The sequence below is a fragment of the Carassius carassius genome, chromosome 19 (genome assembly GCF_963082965.1).
Source record: "Carassius carassius chromosome 19, fCarCar2.1, whole genome shotgun sequence".
NCBI lineage: Eukaryota > Metazoa > Chordata > Actinopteri > Cypriniformes > Cyprinidae > Carassius > Carassius carassius.
Genome location: NC_081773.1, coordinates 5,172,384 through 5,193,027, shown reverse-complemented (window position 1 = coordinate 5,193,027; position 20,644 = coordinate 5,172,384). Strand labels below are relative to the sequence as shown.

At 40.5% G+C, this 20,644-nt stretch overlaps 2 protein-coding genes across 6 annotated transcripts in view; one reads left to right on the top strand and one right to left on the bottom strand.

Annotated features, from left to right (window-relative positions):
- Positions 1-5,410, top strand: part of myo1b (myosin IB) — an 84,060-nt gene extending 78,650 nt beyond the window's left edge. For 3 of the 5 annotated variants that reach the window (XM_059499585.1, XM_059499587.1, XM_059499586.1), the window contains 8 exons: positions 232-318; positions 1,356-1,430; positions 1,906-2,040; positions 2,152-2,258; positions 2,351-2,483; positions 2,947-3,099; positions 3,176-3,306; positions 3,377-5,410. In XM_059499585.1, coding sequence (XP_059355568.1) covers positions 232-318; positions 1,356-1,430; positions 1,906-2,040; positions 2,152-2,258; positions 2,351-2,483; positions 2,947-3,099; positions 3,176-3,306; positions 3,377-3,506 — 951 coding nt within the window. In that variant the 3' untranslated portion in view covers positions 3,507-5,410. The remainder of the gene's footprint in view (positions 1-231; positions 319-1,355; positions 1,431-1,905; positions 2,041-2,151; positions 2,259-2,350; positions 2,484-2,946; positions 3,100-3,175; positions 3,307-3,376) is intronic. The other 2 variants (XM_059499589.1, XM_059499588.1) reach the window with 1 other exon arrangement.
- Positions 5,411-12,016: 6,606 nt separating this feature from the next.
- The window catches only part of LOC132094923 (NXPE family member 3-like), a 101,331-nt gene continuing 92,703 nt past the window's right edge, over positions 12,017-20,644 (bottom strand). Inside the window, exons 3-8 of the mRNA XM_059499592.1 lie at positions 15,046-15,444; positions 14,522-14,937; positions 14,351-14,427; positions 13,986-14,189; positions 13,203-13,540; positions 12,017-13,109 (exon numbers count right to left, since the gene is read on the bottom strand). Coding sequence (XP_059355575.1) covers positions 12,915-13,109; positions 13,203-13,540; positions 13,986-14,189; positions 14,351-14,427; positions 14,522-14,937; positions 15,046-15,444 — 1,629 coding nt within the window. The 3' untranslated portion in view covers positions 12,017-12,914. The remainder of the gene's footprint in view (positions 13,110-13,202; positions 13,541-13,985; positions 14,190-14,350; positions 14,428-14,521; positions 14,938-15,045; positions 15,445-20,644) is intronic.

Here is a 20,644-nt window from a genome sequence, read left to right as displayed (position 1 = left end):
CCCTCATGTTTTGTTAACCCCATGAAAAGAAATGTGCTCTCCACAGGAAAACCTCAGCAATGTCCATCTGTCTAAACCAACAGCAAACAAAGAGTTTCTTTACCAGCCGGAAATGGTGTGTGATGTGTGCCTATCTGTGGCCCTGGAGTTATGCTGCTCCTCCTCGCTCTGCTTTTTACAAATATTTATCTCCTTTTTGTATTTATCCCCTTCTTCCTCCCTTTTTCACAGGCACGTAGAGAGCTGAAATGCTTGAAGGAGGAAGCCAGGCGTAAGCACGCTGTTGCTGTAATTTGGGCCTACTGGTTGGGACTAAAGGTATCTTCCAACCATTTTCCAGGCATCGGAGTCTTTTGGAAATGAGTAGGAAGCATCCACATAACCAGTCTGTCGCATAACCAGCTTCTCTGTTATGAACTAACAATATAATCTAACCCCAGAGTTCAGTTCCACAGGTCCATTAGTATCCAGGGCAGTGATGCATATGAGCATTGTCTTAGCATTGTCATAAACAAGGGCAAAATAAGGCTTTGGATAATAGATGTGTCTCTATAATGCACAATCAAATCTGTTCTCATAATCCAGGGCTTTAGAAAAGCTTCCTCTGGAGAGATTGGATGCAGATGCTTTTCCTTCTGTATTCCTGAAAACTGGCACTGGGCAAAATAGCTGTTAGCCTGACACTGTGCAGCCTGTCTGATAGGGTGTTTTGCACATGTGTATGGGGCCATTCTTTAAATGTATGAAACTGATTGATCATTGATGCCGATTGGTCAATGCAATTATACTATGTATATATAGACCATTATGATGTGAATTAAGTGAGCTGGCACTTGCAAAATGAGCTACAGGATAACCCAGGCTTTATGAAAAAAGTATGACTTGAGAGGACATCTGAATTGCAGAGAAGAATTGCATGAATTATTAATGATTTTAATGACTTTGCTCTAGTAGCCCATCCCTAGTACAGCCATGATTTCTGTCTGTTTCTGTGCCTGTCCTGTCTGCATGCTGCTCCTAACATTCTGTTGGCTTTCACAGACATTAAAGGTCTTAGGTGTGTTGTCTCCACTATTGTTTTTGTTGTTATTGTTTTATAAGTGTTTTTTGCTGTCATTACTGTTTTTTCATGTTGGGGTGACTTCTGTCTTTACAGGTTCTGTAAAGATAACTGTATGACTGTGGATCTCTCATTGTTTTGATCACAGCATCAGTTCTCTTTTGTCTTTGCTTTCCAGTGCACTGCTCTTGTGTTAAGACCCTCACTTATCTGTCCTGACAGTGTCCTGTCCCATTCCTGCTGTCATCACAAAACTTTCAATACAAAAAGTGACAAATTAAACCCACTTTTTCAGGTCCGTCGGGAATATAGGAAGTTCTTCAGAGCTAATGCTGGCAAGAAGATCTATGACTTCACCATTCAGAGAATTGTAAGTCACTTAAGTAGCTGAATTTTCTACTAATTTTTACTAATCACCTAGTAATCCAGAAAAGCAGTCTTGTTGGTTGGACACTGCTTACCATGTAAATCACCACAAGCTGTGCAGCATCTGGTCTTTGCAGTTTCTGGCAAGTCCATTTGATGGAGAGCATGGCTTGTTTATTATATACATTGTAAAGCAAACGATCCTGCTTCAGTTTTTCACTTTAATTTCAAATATGCTTGGCCACAACCAATTATACCAAGTTAGCAACACACTGCTAAGTCCATGTATACAAGTGCAAATTAAAGTCATGTCTTTTACATCTAGCTCACTTCATGTATCCCAACACATTGAAATAAGAAACCAAGCAGTTGGTGCTACCACTAGGACATGATTTCTGACATGTTCTTTGCCTTTCATAATACTCCAGAGAAGAAAGAAAATACTCCCATGAGGGACTAATGTGAGTTTTTGTGTACAGATGCAGAAGTACTTCATGGGCTTGAAGAAGACGATGCCTTCTATGTCACCAGTTGACAAGAGCTGGCCAGCTCGCCCCTACAGTTTCCTGGATGGGACGCATCACGAGCTCAGGAGGGTTTTCCATCTGTGGAGGGTTTGTGTCTTTAGACACATCTGTATATAAAAAATATATCTCCATTAACTATTAAGACCTTTGATCTGGCTGGTTTTAAATGGATCTATCCTTATGGTATCCTTCAATTAGTGTAAGAAATACCGCAGCCAGTTCACAGAAGAGAAGAAGGCCACCTACGAGGAGAAGCTTGCGGCTAGTGAACTCTTCAAAGATAAGAAGGCCTTGTATCCTAGCAGGTTAGGAAAAAAAAGTCAAGTCAAGTTCCTTTTTTGTACTTGTACTATATAATTTTTTTTAATTGCCATAATACACATCCTCTGCTTTACAGTGTGGGGCAGCCATTCAAAGGAGACTATGTGGAGGTAACCAAAAACCCAAAGTACCAGAAGCTCAACAGCTTGGTAGAGGATAAAGTCCTGCTTGCAGATGTGGTCAGTAAAATCAACCGTGCCAATGGCAAGGTGAGGACCATTAACTGTATTCCTGTAGAATTTACGGTATGACCGATTAATGATGGACATTCAGTCATTTTGACCATCAGTCATACTGAACTCTGTGTTGTTTTTTTGTTTTTTTGACAAATTCCCAAATGTCTTGCATTAACATTTAGTCATTTAGCAGACACTTTAATCCAAAATGACTTACCATGAGGACAATAGAAGCAATCAAAACTAACAAAAGAGCAAAAAAATACAAGTGCTATAACAAGTTAACTCAACGCCGTACATGTAGCAAGTTTTTTTTTAATGGTACATGCAATTTGGATCGGAGTAATCATAACAAATACAACTGCTGGATCAGATTCTGCTGTAGACGACATGAACTTGCAAATTTTGAATGTTCTTCCAAAGGCAAAACATGTCTAGTAAGGTCAAGCCTTTCATCCTAAAGTGTTAGCTTTAAAGACAACTTCTTCATTTTTAGGGAGCTCCAAGAATTTTCCTCCTGACCAAGAAGAGCTTGGTTCTGGCTGATCAGAAGACGGGCCAGGTGAAGGCCAGCGTTCCCCTGCTGGACCTCAGCAGTGTTTCTGTGAGCACACAGAGCGATGGCTTTTTCGCCCTCAAGCTCAAAGAGGTATGACATTCAGTAACTCATCTCATGTAGGACTCCATGTGAGTCAGGCCCACTACTGACCGTGATCTCTCTTTAGGGTTCTACATCTGCAGCCAAAGGTGACTTCCTGCTGAGCAGTGATCGACTGATTGAAATCATCACCAAACTTCATCGCATTGGTGCTGCTTCAGCTGACAGAAACCAGATCAATATCGATATTTCAGATGAGTAAGTGTCTAACATTTATCTTGTTTCCTCAGTATCACTCTTGTGGCTGAACTTGCTCTCTCCCTTTTAGGTTCTTAGTGCAGTTCAAGCAGGACAAAGTGTGTGTAAAATTCATCCAGGGTACACCAAAGAACGGCAACGGTGTCGCCTGCAAACGTAAAAACAACCGTCTTCTGGAAGTGTCTGTTCCGTCACCATAAGGAGCGATCAGCTCGGTCCACTGAGGGGTGTCATCTCTGAGATTCTTCACTCTCCCCCAATCCCGTAACGATCATGCAATTATGTTGATCCTGTCATTTCTGATTCTAAATAGTAAAATCAGCAGGTTTTTGGCTCCTACAGATTTTACTGCTTCCCTGCTTTCAACAGTAAGGGTGGAAGTCCATCATTCTCTCTCTTCCCAATATGTGGGACTGATCAGAGCTGGTCTTTAATTGAAATAATATTAACCGTTATGATTACAGAGAAATGCTTAGAGGCTGGCATTGGCTGAAGATTCACTTGGTGACTCTCTCCTCACGCTCTGCTAAGATATAGCCATGTCTCTGAACCAGTGTGTTTGCATGAGCCTCTTGCTGGGAGAAACTTTGTAAATAGAGATGCTGAAGGGTGTTGATGGGCTCCTAGAAGGATGATGAAAAGCTACAAAATGTAAGATTGCACTTTTTCACTAGGGGTGATGGTCAGGAAAGACTGGTTGGCTGGTTTGTGTTTATTTTTCTGTTCTATTGTCATCTTGTGTTTTGTAGTGCAGAACAGTCATTTATTGATGAAATAAAAAAAAAAATACTAATCTGACTTTTGCCAAATGATAAAGCATTTTGCAATCCAAAACCTTGTGCCATTTAGCCGTTCCTCTCCAGGAGAAAGACATTATCTTGTATACGTTATAGTGCAGACACTTTCTTATTTATAAGCCAAATGATTATGATTCTTTTCAGTTTCATGATAAATGCCAAACAATAACATTTTAAGATCCTGCTTTTTCACATGTATTATGTTTATAAATGCTTGCTTTATTCAGTACATTAAATCAGGGTATTAGCGTTTAAAACCACTTCCCCAGTTTTAGCCTGTCACTGAAATACGATGTACTATACCTGCATCATTCATATATATATTCATGCAGGGCATTGTTTGAACTCATGGGGCCCAAATACCAATCATGTCCCCTGCATTTATGATGATATAAAGATCTTCTCACATCTGGATTGAGACTAGTCGTCAAGACACCTGTTGAGCACTTGTTTCAGAAGGCCTCACAGAAGAAAAACTGACGCTAACAACCTGAACGCTGGTACGATGTTTGCCAATCCACTTCAGTCAGTCCTTTTACTTTAAAGTTGCATGTATATGAGCTGTAGAATTTGTGTGGACCTTGTATGGAAGGAGGTTAATAATCGTAGCTTTGATATTTGTTGTCCTATAGCTGTATCTTGGCAAAATGTATATGCCTCTTTGCCACTGGAATGTGGGCTGCATTTATTTTTGGCTCGCTCACATCTGCTAATAATAAATGTAGTGTTTTTCTTAAGGTTTTTTTTTTTTTTTAAAAGAGTTCAAACAGCCATGCATTCATTGGATGCAAGGCAAACAATACACAACGCTTAAGTATATGTTGTTTACCACGATCGTGGATACTTTTTTCAGTCGTATTTAATGTGCTATTTTCTCACGTTGTTTAAGTGGACATGAACTTCTGAAGACAAGGCCCTCCGAAATAACTTATCTGCTTCTGCTTCAGTTCCATCATGCTTTTTCATGTGTTTTTGTAATTTTACATTAAAAGCATAACTCAAGTTTAGGGGAGTGGATTATCATCATCTTCAGTACCAGACATTTGTGGAAGCTGAATTACTTTATTATCTAGAATACTGCATAGTGTCCGTCTTTCATGCTTTAAGCTCTTGGTTCTTTTCCTCTTCCATGTCAGGAGTTTGAATTGAAAGAGGTAAATAATTGTATGCATTGTTGTGTGCCTAAATGTAACCTGTTTTGAAAGACATGAAAACATGGAAATGTTTCATCAAATACTAAGTGTAATAAATGACAAGTAATCATTTTTATTAAATTAAAGCAATAAATAAATGACTTTGGATAATCAGTGTGGTTTGTTGATTTGATAGTGTTCTGATGAAGATGAGTGAAACAATGTAGAATGTTTAAAATTGTTTTGATTGTAAAAAGTATTAAACATTTCACATTTCTCAGTGTGAACACCTTTTTATAAAATTATATATTGTGTAAATTATAAACGGTTGATTGTAAATTCCTAATATATAATCTGTATTAGTCAGTAAATAAGACGCATGAATGCACCGAAGTAGTTATGCAGTATGCCTGGATTGGGCAAAGCTTATGTTTTTCTTTCTCTCTCTTTCCCTTTTACTTAAGTTTAAATTTCAATGGAAAGTTAATTAGTTTAGTAAAGCTAGCTTAATCTACTGTATATATGCAGTGGGCACGTGACCCTGTTGAACACACATATTTGCCAAATGTACTGGTTTACTGGATCCTTACTATCTGGGACTGAACTTTAAACTTGAGTGAAGAACAGTTTAAATGTTTAACCAGTTCACAACCTCGTTACACCAATATAAGATGTTAAAACACAAGGAAATGTAGTTTATGTATAAAAGTTATAGCATAAAAGTACAAATTACTGCAAAAGAGAGAGAGATCCCCCTTGCCTCTGTGCAACTCAGACCAGATGTTTTCCATCACATCTGGAGAGTTGTCCCGGGTTGAATTCTGTGGTTTGAGGAGACTGCTGGTGGCAGGTCTCTGTGGAGTAGGCCTTGACAGATTGTGGATGTAGTGTTTAAAAATAGCACCCAACTGCAGAGCTGCCCTCCCAAAGTTCCCACCATTGTGCAGTCTGGGAACACAGTGGAGGACAAACCCCCTGCAACAGGCCGTCCCATAGACACACCCAGAAGAGCTCGTCATCTCGGCCCCTAAAAATCCTTTGTTAGAGTTGTGCTCTGCACAATTGCAATATGCAATAAACCTGCAGTGTTAATTTTACAATTTAGTATTTACCGAATATATGGTTTTTTTTAGCCCTCTACATTACTCCCAAAAGTCTCCCAAAGTCCACCCATAGTAGCCTATTTTTCACAGTCTTTGTTAATTTTGTTGATGGCTGTGACTACACCTAAAATAACTGGTGATATAAAGTAATTACAACTTACCTCATCTGTGTTCTGTGGGTTTTATTCAGCATTGAACAAATAAATTAGAGAAGCTTCAACTGTAATGTTTGTGAATGAAAAATCATCAGTGTGAACTGCACTGATCTTTAGCGCCCTCTGGTGTATAAATTGCAGATGCACAATATCTGGCTTCAGTCATAGGGGCGAGTGGAGCTCCACTCCAAAGCGGAAATACGTCACCTCCACTAGCGACGCGGCCGCCATGTTGGTCCGGGCTAACTTTTAAAACGGTCCATCTTTTTTTATTTATTTTGTTAAAACTTTAGTTTTGTATTATTAATTGTTATATACATGTATAAAGGGTGCTTTGCAAGTTATATAACCTGTTTGTACGCAATGTTGATATTTTCTGTACTTTTATCTTTGCTACGTTTACCTAGTAGAAATAATACGAATAATAATAATGAACTAATATTTTACGGTTTATGACAAGAGGGCGCTAAAGTCTTCTTTTTTATTCTTCTTATTTATGCCTGGGCACACCACATCTGCTGGGCTGGGGACACAAAGAAGACATGAGCACAGCTAAAAAGTTAAACAACAGAATAATAGAACAACAAAATAGAGAAAATGGATACATACATGTTAATGTCACATGTAAAAAGACATTTACTTTTAGGGTGGCAACATACATTTACAATATAAAGAGTGCTGCATATTCCATGCTAATCCTAGCCCTGGAAATGAATGAAAAATTAAATATGAAAAAAAACCCTCCTCATATGACTTTTTAACGACATACAACAAACACTAAACACATACACACATACAAAACGATCTTGTCCTTTCATTATTCACTACGTTATTTTAACACAAGCCACCAAAACTGAATTTACACCTATGCTAGCCATCATGAAACATCGGCGAGACAATCACTGTATTGATTGTAAAAATTTTAAAAGCAAACAATTTACAAATAAGTTGATCAGAAATGTATTATCCAAACAGTAGCTACTTCCCCAGTCAACTGAAAAGAAAGTATGTTCTTCAAGAATTTTGTAAAGAAGAGGCAAAGAAAATAAGGAAGCGTTATTTTTTACTAATCCAGTTCTTCCTAAAGCCAAAGAAGTGACATTTATAATTTAAAATAAAATATTATTTATGTCATAAAATTTGCATTTAACATTCCATAAATGAACATAAAGGTTACACATTCTTTTTGACTTAAGACAACAAACACACTGTAGGGCTACTAAATTAATTCAGCAAACATGGGTATGCACATTTAACCAGGAGTGTTAAATCTGACGTTTACTTGGTAAAAAGAATTGACTATTTATAAGTCAAACTGTGTCCCATATTAGAGCATGAGCTGTCCCACATTAGAAAATCTACAAATTCTTAAACGATTTGGCACAAGGAGCACTAATATATGTGCCATGTGTGTGTGTGTTTGTTTGTTTATTATAGTGCCAATAAGTGGAAAATTTTCACTCATACATGTGTTTTTTTACACTGTAAAAAGTGCTACACCCACAAAGTAGGTTTTATATATTTCAAATAGTTGTAATCTAGTTTATTTTATTTGTTTTATACTAAAAAGTATAAATATACTTCCTCTTTACTTAAAATATATCACTTTTTATATAACAATATATTTTAAATAAAACAATTGCAATTTATTTGGGTAGCTTTTTGTATGAGTTTGTTGTGTACAAGAAATGTTATAAAAGTGAGTTGACATACACAATTTATTTGAGCAGCTGTCGATGTGGCATGTGTGTTCATCAAACTTAAATATTTAAAATAAAAAACATAAAAATTAAGTTGGATTTATCCCTTTTTCACTGGCGGGGACTTTCTGAGGCAGATGCTTCCTCGGCACTTCAACTGTTTGCACACTGCAGCGGATCTAGATTTCAAGGACTGATTAACACAGTAAGTGGAGCAATATTAGCCGATTTACTGGTGATGTACTGTTACGCGAAATCGTTTACTCAACTAGGGAGGTGAGGTAAGGTTTGCAAATTTACTGTATAGCTAGCTATCCTGCACACATGGCAAGCTAAGTTGGCTGCACAGTGCTAAGCAGTGAGGTCTTGTAGGCAACGATCAGCAGACAACAGCAGTTGAGACCGTGTTGTAATATGAAATTAAGTAAGTGCTTTAGTCATGCCTATTATGTTTTAAGACTACTTTGGCTTTATTTTTACCAATAATATCACTTTTAATCGTTAGTTAGTGTTAACTTAACCTGTTAACTGCCATTCACATTTTTGAACATAGACTTGAAAGTGCATGATCCAAACCTATAATTCACGACTGAAAACATTTTGTAACATAATTTTGATGTACAATTTTCATGGTAGATGAATTTAAAATGGGTTTCAAAGGATGAATTTTGAGATTTTATGTTTTCAAGTGATATATAATTTCTGATGCTTTCTAAAGTGTGATAGAGAAAAAGGCAACAAAGAAGACTTTTTTGACGAAGGTCAGAACTCCTGTTATAATGTAGGTTTTTGGGGTGCACTCTTGCTATAAATTAATCTATTACTTTTCCTATAATTTTTAATAAAAAAGATTGGTAAAATATCTATTTAGCAGTCTTAGACCTTTCCAACAATATATAGTTTGTCATGATTAGATTAGGATTTAATTGTAATAGTGAAGTAAACATAGGTGTCCCACCGAGGGGCCGGGTGACAGTTAACAGAAACTAATATTTGACATTCAACGGTAAAGTAAAAGTTCTAGACAGCACACGTTAACATTAGTAACTGGCTACGCTAGTTTAAGTTAAGGCTAACAAACGATTATATTATTAAGTTATATTATTGGTCAAAATGAATCCCAATTAAAGTAGCCTTAAAACACATAGAGGCATGAGTACAGCACTTATACACAATCTTTTTTTTTTTTTCAAAGTGCTATGTACTGTAAATAAAGGTGTAAAGGCATGCAGCTGACTCCTGGGGTGCTCGTGTTATCAGCAGCAGAGATGTAAGTGCATTTTATAGCACTGGCTCAAAAATTGTCATAAATTGATAAATACAGCCTACTTAATTTTGTGAGATGCTGGTGATAGTGTGAGATCTTGTACAGTACAGTGGTAGTGGTGTATGAATAGTAGAACGTTTTACAGCAATTGAATGGTTGAAATACAGAGGATCTCTGATTTGTGATTCTGTCATCAGGCAGTGAATTTTGATCAGATTTTACTTGTTAACAGGATCCGTCTGCCTATGTGTAGAAAAGGAGAGAAGTGGTAGTACTGAGATGCCTGATTGAGTACATGGGGGAGAGAAAAGAAGACCTCATCAGTGTCCACCATGTATGTACTGGGCTTAAAGCTACTTGTCTAATTTCTGTCTGTATGTATTACTATTGTGAATATATGGGGTAATTGCTTTGCTCTTGAAAGATATTTAAAACAGTAATGTGATGACCAATAAGGTACAGGCAAGGAAAATTGCATTGTTTTATTTTAATGTATCCTTTGAACCAGAAAAGACAACACTCATGCTACAGTAGATCATGATAGTATAGTACCCACACTCAATGAGTCATGGTAGACTTCACTCTGGTCACTCTAGTCAAAGTATCCGTCTAGTATCCATCACCTTAAGCAACTAAAAAGTAAAATTTTGACTTTGTGCCTTATCTGTCTTCTACCAGTCTGCTATATTCATCTCATTACCTGTTTGTCTGACCAAACTCTTGATTCTTTTTTTCTCCCCAATAGTCATGATGAAAGAGAGGTGCACGCTGAGCTTGGCAGTTCCCCACTGAAAATATACATGTGTCATCAGCCAAACATGATTGGAATTATCATACAGTAGAAGGACAGCCCGTGGTCAGAGGTGTGCCAAACCTGTCGAAAACATGCTGCCTCCTGTTTGGACTTGTCTATGCCCACAACCTCAAGTATCCCTCAAAACTGGTGTATATTTCTGAGATATATCAGAGGCTCATTGTGGGATTGGACCCCATGCATCCTATTGTGTATCTTTTGTAGGCACTGTTAAAAGTGACACTAGTTGACATTGAATAAATTTTATTGTCTTTAATCTGTCTTCCCATCTTTTTCTTCTTCAATTGAATTTGTAATTGTTATTGACAAAGTCTGTTTATGTAAAGTGATTTACTGTACTGCTTAGAATATATACATTTAGATTTATTTTCTGAGGTTATAGCCAGGACTTTTAAAATGTTTATACACATTTGATTAGGTTAAATTTACTATGAACATAAAGTTCATAAAACCTAACTAAAATGAGTACAGGTTACTTGTAGCAACACATAAATACGTTACATGTACCAAGAAAATTAGGTTTATCTAACTGAGTAATATAGCACTTATTAGTTAACTCAACTTGATTTTGTTGTGTGTGAATTAAGTAATGTTACAGAGTTTATTATACTTGAAAAGGCTGCAAGTTGACTCAACTTAAAACATCCAATGCAGCCACTTGCCTCACTTTTTATAAGTTAGATCTAGGTATTACTTTTTACAGTGTATGCGACTGGTATTACTAACAATAAAACACATCCATTTTTGGTTTTCTGACTTCTTTTCTGGAACATGCTCCACGGTTCATTTCCAGCTGTGATATCTGAGTTCTGAGGTATATCGAACGCAGCATTATTTAAATCTCACATACTTTTTAGGATGGATTATGCACACTGGGACACAGGGTCAGTTGTAAAGCAGGTGCCATGGGGTGATTGAGTGGGAGGAGCCGATGAAGAACAAAATACAAATGGATACATTCCAAAGATGTTTGCTAAAAACAGTATTGTACCTTTAGGATAATCATTATGTTATTACATTCATCTGTAATGAAGCACATTATAAGAAAGAAAGAAAGAAAGAAAGAAAGAAAGAAAGAAAGAAGGTTTATCTTTAAGTAATTGTGGTTCCCCTTCCAGGGAACTCTACGCTGCACATTGGGGAATGCAGCATGGATGAAAAATGAGATTTGATGGATGATACCATCAGGAAAACCAGAGAATGAAGCTATGATAAGAGTCAGTTAACCACCTGAGTAAAACCATCAGTGCAGTTTATAACGGGGTCTATAGCTTATACTAAACCTCTGTTTCGTTTAGTTAAATGTACAATACTTGCATTTTCTTGGCCTGGAATGAGCGTCTGGATGCAAAGTCTTGATGGTTTGGAGGTTCAGTGGAGTAGGTGTCACGAACAGAGGCCTGTTCTGCCTTTTTTGAGGTGATAGTTGCTTTTGGGGTAAGGGTCCATAGACCCTTTGGTTAGATGAGGGGGCATTAGATATTATTTGTCAAATGTAACAAATAGTTGTGTGTCTGATTGGGCATTAGTTATTATTTGTTAAATGTAACAAATAGTTGTGTGTCTGATTGGTCCAAAAGCTACACAGCAGCGAATTAATCTTCCAAAGAAAAAAAAGAAAGAAAAAAGAATCAATCAAAAACTCTTTTATTTATTTTTCCTTTTCTTTTAAACAAAAACTAAATAAGCCCCACAGTGTGATGAATTTAAGACAATAGTGTGAGTAGAGATGGTTGGCACATACAGTATAGTGATCTGAACATTTATATCTACATTATTCATTTGGTCAGTTACACTTATTCATTGAGCAGATGTTTTTTTTTTCACAGCGCCGTACACATCAGGACAATAAGGAGCAATTTAAAGAATGTTACAACCATTATGAAAGGTTCTAAAATTTGTAAAATTGAACACTCAAAAAAAAAAAAAAAAATTTAAACACTCTCATAGATTATACCAATACCTATAATTCTGTAAAAATTAATTGATGTATGTTCATGGTGTATGTTTCCTTTGTAATGTGATAACAGATAAAACGTTTATAAGTGTAAGTGTATTCTGTTAACCACAGTAGAATGAACACAATAAGCGTATACTGTACATCAGATTCATATATAACATACCATAAAATGACAAGCAGACAGATGTAAACTGGTGAAAAAAAAACAGTAAACAGTAAATACTATTTAAAAAGATCAAGTGAAAGTTGGAGTTAAACTGAGAAATAAAGGAACATTACTTGTAAAAAGTGGTATGTCTATTAGTTTGCATTCACACTCCAAGACTCAATCCCCAGATCTATTTTAACATACAGTATTAGATTAATATTATTTTGTCATCCATTGCTATAGTTTTGACCTGCATTCAGCAGATTTTGACTGAATAAACCACCTCTAGATGGCCATAGCATTGCTTTTATTTTGTTTTATGTGATTTAATTTAGAGCTAATTCAATTTAAACACTTACTTATTTAGAGAAAGCTAATAAAATTATGGTCCACATTATTCATGTGTTTTTGATAAGCTTAATTGGTAAATCAACTATGACCATAATTAGAATTTTATTATCATTATAATTATAATATTAAAATTCCATAATTAAAGTAACCTGAATGTTCACTTGTCAAGATCAATTAAATTCATTTAGGGCAAGTAAAAGAGAGTAAAATATCAATCTCATTTTTGATGATGACTGAGGCTGGATGGATGTTCTCTTTGTTGTAGTGACAGGCCGTCATTTGCCACACATCCAGAATATAAACACCGACATCCTGAAAAACCCATCGCAGAATTCTGTCCAACTGTAGAGAATACCAGTCACTGCCGAAAATGTCCTATTATATAAACAGAAAAACAATATAAATTCTAAACTCATAAGAACAGAGTGTTCTTCTAGCACTTGAACACGTGATACTGTATAAGCTTACCTTATAGCCAGTGTTGACAGTCTTGATTATAATGGTAGTGTCAGGCGCCCGCTGTAACAATGCTAAAACAGCTTTGCGGATCCTCAAAACTCTATGAGTGTAGAAATCCAAAGGGTACGTGGTGAAATGGGGCCCCAGATTGAATATAATGACTGTGTGGGGTCCTCCAGCCAGGTCATCGATCTCATTACTGATGTAGTGCAGATTAGCAACTGCTGTTTTTCGAGTGCGCAGAGGAACGTTGTGAGCCCTCCAGTGTAAGTCAATGTTGTTCTTCACATCCACTGCTATGAGCGGCCCTGACTGATATTGGACATGGAGGTTCATCTGCTTCAGGGCTAAAAAACAGTGAACATCAGTTACCTGACAATGCAAGTAAGTTTTATACAACTTGATGTCAAAATATAATCATTTGTGTATCTGACTCTGAGTATTTTATATTTTGTCAGTTGAGATGTTAAAGCTTCCTGCGAAAACTTATGTTATCCTCTCATGCAGCTACAAATGCAGAGTTTTTACTGAACCACTTCTACATCTAATGCACAAGATGAGAACACATTTTTATCATTTTTTGAATCATCAAAGAGTCTGTGTTTGTGATATATTTCCTTTCTTTAACACAAAATATTTGCTCTGTCTAGATGCACTTAAATCTGCACTTAAGATGCATTCCTGTCACGTATCACACATGCACACTTCAATAAGCAGATACTAATAATATGATCCCACAATTACACTGGATATATAATATATAATTAACCAGTAATCAGCTTCCCATCTCACTTGGTATTGCTTTCACAAAGAACTCGAACCACTGTCTCATAGTAGAGTCTCCCATCATGTAGATGTGTTTGTTTTTCAGGCACTCTGTTGTCATTTGGGTTGTAAAATGACGGGTGCTACACACAAATGACGTCCACACATCATTCAGGTAAAAACCGGCTGGAACTGGAGTGTGTAAACCCGGACGACATTTCTCTGTTACATCTGAAAGACGAGAACATGGAGACTGTAAGGTCTTTAAGAAAGGTTTCCAAAATGTGCCTAAACTGTAGTTATTTTTATTTTGAAATGAATTCCTCTTTTTTGCAGCACAGTTCCTGGCATCTCTGTACTATTCCTCTGGTTTCAACCACTGACTGACATACCAATAGTTTTATTTCCATGGAAATAAACAATTTTGATGATGCTCTTATCTCCATTGATGCCTTTGTTAGTTTGTGTCCTGCCAAAGAGATCATGTTTGTCACTTATACTGCCTTCCATGAATGCATTAAATAAATCAAGTATAAAGTCAATCAAGAATCCATTAATCTCACATTAACATCTTCTCTTTATTAGTCAGACGGTTTCTATAACCGCCCATAGAGTGGTACACAAAGGCACTGCATGGCAGTGATTTGGGTCTCTGGCAGCGCCATGTTTCTCTAGTACGGGGATCGTTGTATTCACAGCAACAGTCTCTGGTTCCCATACGCTCTAGTCCACTCTTGTCCCACTTCACATTACACTTCACTATTTCACTCAACCAGGTCTTATTTGGTCCTGGTCCCTCATAATATCCATTAAAGTACACTCTGTCAGAGTCAGTATCTCTGTGATGCTTCAGGACCTGCACAGCTTCACTGGAGTGAATTAGACGCACAGCCACCTGGGCCTCACCAACCCACGGCAGGAGGAAACGCACAGAGTAGGAGCCATTGAGCAGGTCCTCTACCTCTCCAAACACACTGGCCTGTGAAAGAGGAACATTCTCAGTACAGCTCTCTCTATCGGACCCAGGTGCAGACTTTCAATGCAACAGCTAAGTAGTTCTATTAAAATAATGTGTACAGTCACTGACCTTAGTTTTAGACCAGAACAGCTTGGCTTGGAAAAAGTCGCCCCCGTAATGTTTGGATTTATTATCAAAATCCTTTGCATGTACCACAGCAAAAAGCTCCTCACCAATTTGGTAGCTCTCTTTCAGGTTCTCTATGATGAATGTGGTGTGAGCTGGACTAGTACTCATTGACAAATTTGTGATTGATCTGTCAGGCTCTGCCCAGTAAACAGTCTGCTGTAAGCTGGAGTAGTCATCTAAACTGATTCCAAATTCAGAGTAAAGCTGACCTGACTCATCTGAACTGAGTGCTGAAGGAGAAGTGGATTTCGGAGAGTTAGAGAGGCCTGCAAAGTGCTGAGACAAAAAGTTTGGTTGAGGGTGCTTCTTCCTTCCATTACCCATGTAAGACCATACGACCTACAAATACATAATAAATGATTATCAATAAAAAGTTAAGTCTTTGTGGGAATCATGCATTTAGAAAATCTATTGTACAATCTATGTTGTAAAAATCTATTAAATCTTAAACTAAAAATCATGATGAAAATCAGTTAATTTCACTAGGGAAACTAAATACCAGAATGTATAATTTGTACAGTGTAATACATGTATATCACAAGGTTGTTAAAAAGTCAAATTTAAATTTGATTGTCTGACAACGGTTGTAAGGTGTGCAATTATTTTCCAGTAAAAGCACAACTATGAAGTAGTTCCAGATCTGTTAATTATAGTTCTGTATCACTTCACCAAAATATTTCAAAGGTCCTTACAGCCTACAACAGCAAATGAACCAAAACCCACAGAAACCAAGAAAACAAATATGAATTATTTAATATTTAAGCTTAGAATTCAGAACCTCGAGAGAGGATTGTGATGACGGTTAATCAGGGACGAATGAGTAACCAGGTATTACTCGTATTATAATTAAAAACCTAAAATTGTATTGGTTTAAGCCAGAAACCATGTGATGTCCATTCCCATGAACGCATGTCTGGAGGAGCTTATTACAACAGGGTGGACAGACCGTCTGTCCTAAAGTCAGTTCCCTTTCAGTCGGTCACTCTCGACGCCACATCGGTGACCGACGAATATGGGATATCGCTTCGATAGACCAATCTACTTCGAGTGTAAACTAAACGAGCCAATGCACATTGGCATGCAATTATTGCATCCAGCTGCCGCTGATCACTGCGTGAGTATAAGAAGGCAGCAGGTGCAATGCATTCAAGCTTTTCGCTTCGGAGCCGAGTGTTAGTATCGCTCTGCTCAACTGTGTCTGCTGTGAACTACGAGTTCAGCACGCTCTCGGAAGCTTCGTGTGTTGGCGAGACAGCGCTTCAGCGGCGGTCGTTCCTGTGTCGAGTGGATTGCACACTTCAGGCTGCACTACCCCTGTCGTGTTGCAAACGGCCAATTCCCCTGTGCGCCTCAGCACTAAAAGAGCATTTCCTAAAGAGCAAATTTCTCTAAAAGAGCTTCACGGGTGCGTCTTTGTAAAGACGACGGATCGTCCTTATAAGGATGCCGTTTCACCCGTGCGTTTCTGGGTGCGGTCGTTACCTGGCAACGGGTGATGGTCACGATCGCTGCCTCAAGTGTCTGGGCGTCGATCACGCTGAGGTGGCTTTCGTGGATGAGTCATGTTCTCACTGAGGGAATATGACCATCTCTGAGCTGCGAACCAGGCTCTGGTACCTTCAGGGGGGCGGAGTTCCGTTGCCGCGGCCGCGATCTGGGGTTCGTTCTGGCGGCCGACAGACGAGAACCACTTCCGGCAGTAGCGCGGATGGTTTGAGGGTCACAGTGGTGGCAAGCCCCGCAGGGAACCAATCCTCTGGGGACCACCACTCCTCTTGCACCTCCGATCCAGTGGAGCAACCCACGGAACGCACTGGGCCCTCTACAGCGTCCTGGCCCCGTCAAACTTGGCGGTGAGCAGAAGAGCAAGAGGCCCCGGGACGGGTGACCCAGAGAGAGGTAGCTGCTTTCTAGCACAGTCTCGAGATCAGTTGTGCGAGCACAGGGATGTGGTGCTCCAGCACCTGAGACTGTTGGACCTTCAGGTCAGCTCGGAAAAGAGGATCTCTTTTCTCGATATGGAGTTGGATTCGGTCAAACAGACAGCACGCCTCACAGAGGAACGTGCGCGGTCGGTGCTAGCCTGCTTGAATACGTTCAAGAGCAGGACAGCGGTCCCACTGAAACTCTTTCAGAGGCTCCTGGGGCATATGGCGGCGGCACTTACACCGCTCTGCCTATTACATATGAGACCGCTCCAGCACTGGCTTTATGGCCGAGTCCCGAGGTGGGCGTGGAAGCGCGGCACTCACCGGGTCCAAGTTACACCGGCCTGTCGCCAAACCCTCACTCCGTCGTCAGATTCCTTAGAGGGGCCAGGAGGTTAAATCCTTCCCGGCCCCCCTGTTTACCTTCTTGGGACCTGTCTCTAGTGTTTAAATCACTACAGCAGGGCCCATTCGAGCCTTTATAGGCTGGCACTGGAAGGGGCAGCACCCATGGCGCTTTGATAGGGATCCCATATTCGTCGGTCATTTCTACTATCTATTTCTACTGACTTTCATAACATAGTGGAACATATTGATGTTGACCACTGGAAGGATAAAATAAATAAAACAGACAATATTTGAAATAACAGAGGATCTTACTCACATTACAAAGTTGTTTTCCTTCTAAGGAAGTGATGTCAGCTATATGATTTAATAGTCGTATAATTTTGCCAGATTCCATTTTAGGTTATTCAAAATAAGAGAGTGTACAATACAATAAAATAACAATACAAAAAATCGTCCCTGAAATTTTTTGGTTCAGGCGGCCCACCACCACTTCACTATATATATATTTATAGCAGGGCCCATTCGAGCCTTTGTATTAAGTTGAGCTAAAATTTCTTTCATTGAAAACTCTGCTCCTGCTTGCACTGGCCTCCATCAAGAGGGTAGGGGACCTGCATGCATTTTCGGCGACACAGTCGAGAACTTGGCCCAGCAAGTCTCGGCTGCCCAGAAGCAGACTGAGGCGATCCGACACATCCTGCCCTAGTGGGCAGCTGCTGCCTCCACCCGCCCGCCGGCCGCAGTGCCCCAGCCTGCTCGTCGCCGGGGGCAGCACCCTGCATCCGCCCCCGCTCACCTGCCGCATCTGCAGCAGCCTCCAAGTGGTGCCGTGGAGCTGGGCGCAGGCAGGCTGCCCCTCCCGTCCCGGCCCCCGTCAAACTTGGCGGTGAGCAGAAGAGCAAGAGGCCCCGGGACGGGTGACCCAGAGAGAGGTAGCTGCTTTCTAGCACAGTCTCGAGATCAGTTGTGCGAGCACAGGGATGTGGTGCTCCAGCACCTGAGCCTGTTGGGCATTCAGGTCAGCTCGGAAAAGAGGATCTCTTTTCTCGATATGGAGTTGGATTCGGTCGAACAGACAGCACGCCTCACAGAGGAACGTGCGTGGTCAGTGCTAGCCTGCTTGAATACGTTCAAGAGCAGGACAGCGGTCCCACTGAAACTCTTTCAGAGTTTATGGCCGAGTCCCGAGGTGGGCGTGGAAGCGCGGCACTCACCGGGTCAAAGTTACACCGGCCTGTCACCAAACCCTCACTCTGTGGTCAGATCTTGCATTTCTCCGGGCAGGGGTGCCCCTAGAGCAGATCTCCAGGCATGCTGTGGTTTACACGGATGCCTCCATCACCGACTGGAGGGCCATGTACAACGGGCATGCAGTCTCAGGGGTTTGGACGGGCCCGCAGCTGCAGTGGCACATCAATTGCCTAGAGTTGCTAGCAGTACACCTTGCTTTGAACCGTCTCAAAGGTCTCTTATGAGGCAAGCATGTGCTGGTCTGAACAGACAACACTGCAACCGTTGCGTACATCAACCGACAAGGTGGTCTGCGCTCCCGTCGCATGTCGCAACTCGCTCGCCACCTCCTCCTTTGGAGTCAAAAGGTTCTGAGGTCACTTCGTGCCGTTCACATTCCAGGCCTGCTCAATCGTACAGCCGACGAGCTGTCTCAAGCAATGCTCCCGGGAGAATGGCGACTCCATCCCCTGACGGTCCAGCTGATTTGGAGGGAACTCTCGGCACGGACGCACTGGCACACAGCTGGCCGCGGGACCTACGCAAGTATGCGTTTCCCCCAGTGAGCCTTCTCGCTCAGACACTGTGCAAAGTCTGGGAGGACAAGGAGCAAGTCTTGCTAATAGCGCCGAATTGGCCCACGTGAATCTGGTTCCCCCGAACTAGTGCTCCTTGACTCCCAGGTAATCCTGAGGCCCCGGCCTGGCTACGTGCCCAAGGTTCCCACTACACCCTTCAAAGACCAAGTGGTGAACCTGCAAGCGCTGCCCCTGGAGGAGGCAGACCCAGCCCTGGCTTTGCTCTTCCCGTCCTAGCATTAAGGGGCTATGTAGACCGGACACAAAGCTTCAGGACCTCAAACCAGCTCTTTGTCTGTAACGGAGGCCGGCAGAAGGGTAGTGCCGTCTCTAAGCAGAGGATGGCCCACTGGATTGTGGATGCCATAACCCTGGCTTATCAGGCTCAGGATGTGCCCTGCCTGTTCAGGTTGCGAGCTCACTCAACTAGAAGTGTCGCATCCTCCTGGGCGCTGGCTCGTGGCGCCTCGCTGACAGATATTTGTAGAGCTTCGGGCTGGGCGACCCCTAACACGTTCGCTAGGTTCTATAGCCTTCGTGTAGAGCCGGTATCCTCCTGTGTTCTCACCACAAACGGATAGTGGCACTGAGAGGCCCCAGTTAGTGACGGCTTGCTTAAACCGCTCCAGAGTGTCTGTACTGTAGACCCTGTTGAGATCCTCCATCACCCTAAGCAGCTGGATGCGGCGGAACATCCGGCGCCAGACCTTCATGATGAATCCGTGAGAACCATGGAAGGGTGGGTTCCATATTGAGACCTAAGCGGTACTCATATGTGTATAGTCCACGGTATAGCCTTAGAGCCCGTGTTTCCCCGGCAGACTTCTGCCTTCCCAAGAGGGTTTTAATCACCTCAAATTTCTCCGTATACTCCTAAACGGATGCTATATGTGTATTAGCCTCCGAGACCTGCTTCGGGAAGGATGGGGCTTCCGCAGCGTCCCGGCTCCAAGCGGACCGGGTACGTTTTCCCAGTGTTATCCAATCTCACCCAGTGAGGTAGTGCTTTGACAACGGTGAGTGGAGCTACTTGTTCTGAGCCCCGGCCTACACCTAATAGTGGTGCAGGTGGCTCACACAGGGCACTGGAAGGGGCAGCACCCATGGCGCTTTGATAGGGATCCCATATTCGTCGGTCATTTCTACTATCTATTTCTACTGACTTTCATAACATAGTGGAACATATTGATGTTGACCACTGGAAGGATAAAATAAATAAAACAGACAATATTTGAAATAACAGAGGATCTTACTCACATTACAAAGTTGTTTTCCTTCTAAGGAAGTGATGTCAGCTATATGATTTAATAGTCGTATAATTTTGCCAGATTCCATTTTAGGTTATTCAAAATAAGAGAGTGTACAATACAATAAAATAACAATACAAAAAAATCTATTTTAAATCTATTTTAAAATGTAGTTGATTCCTTTGATTTCTTCATTTCTCCAGTCAAA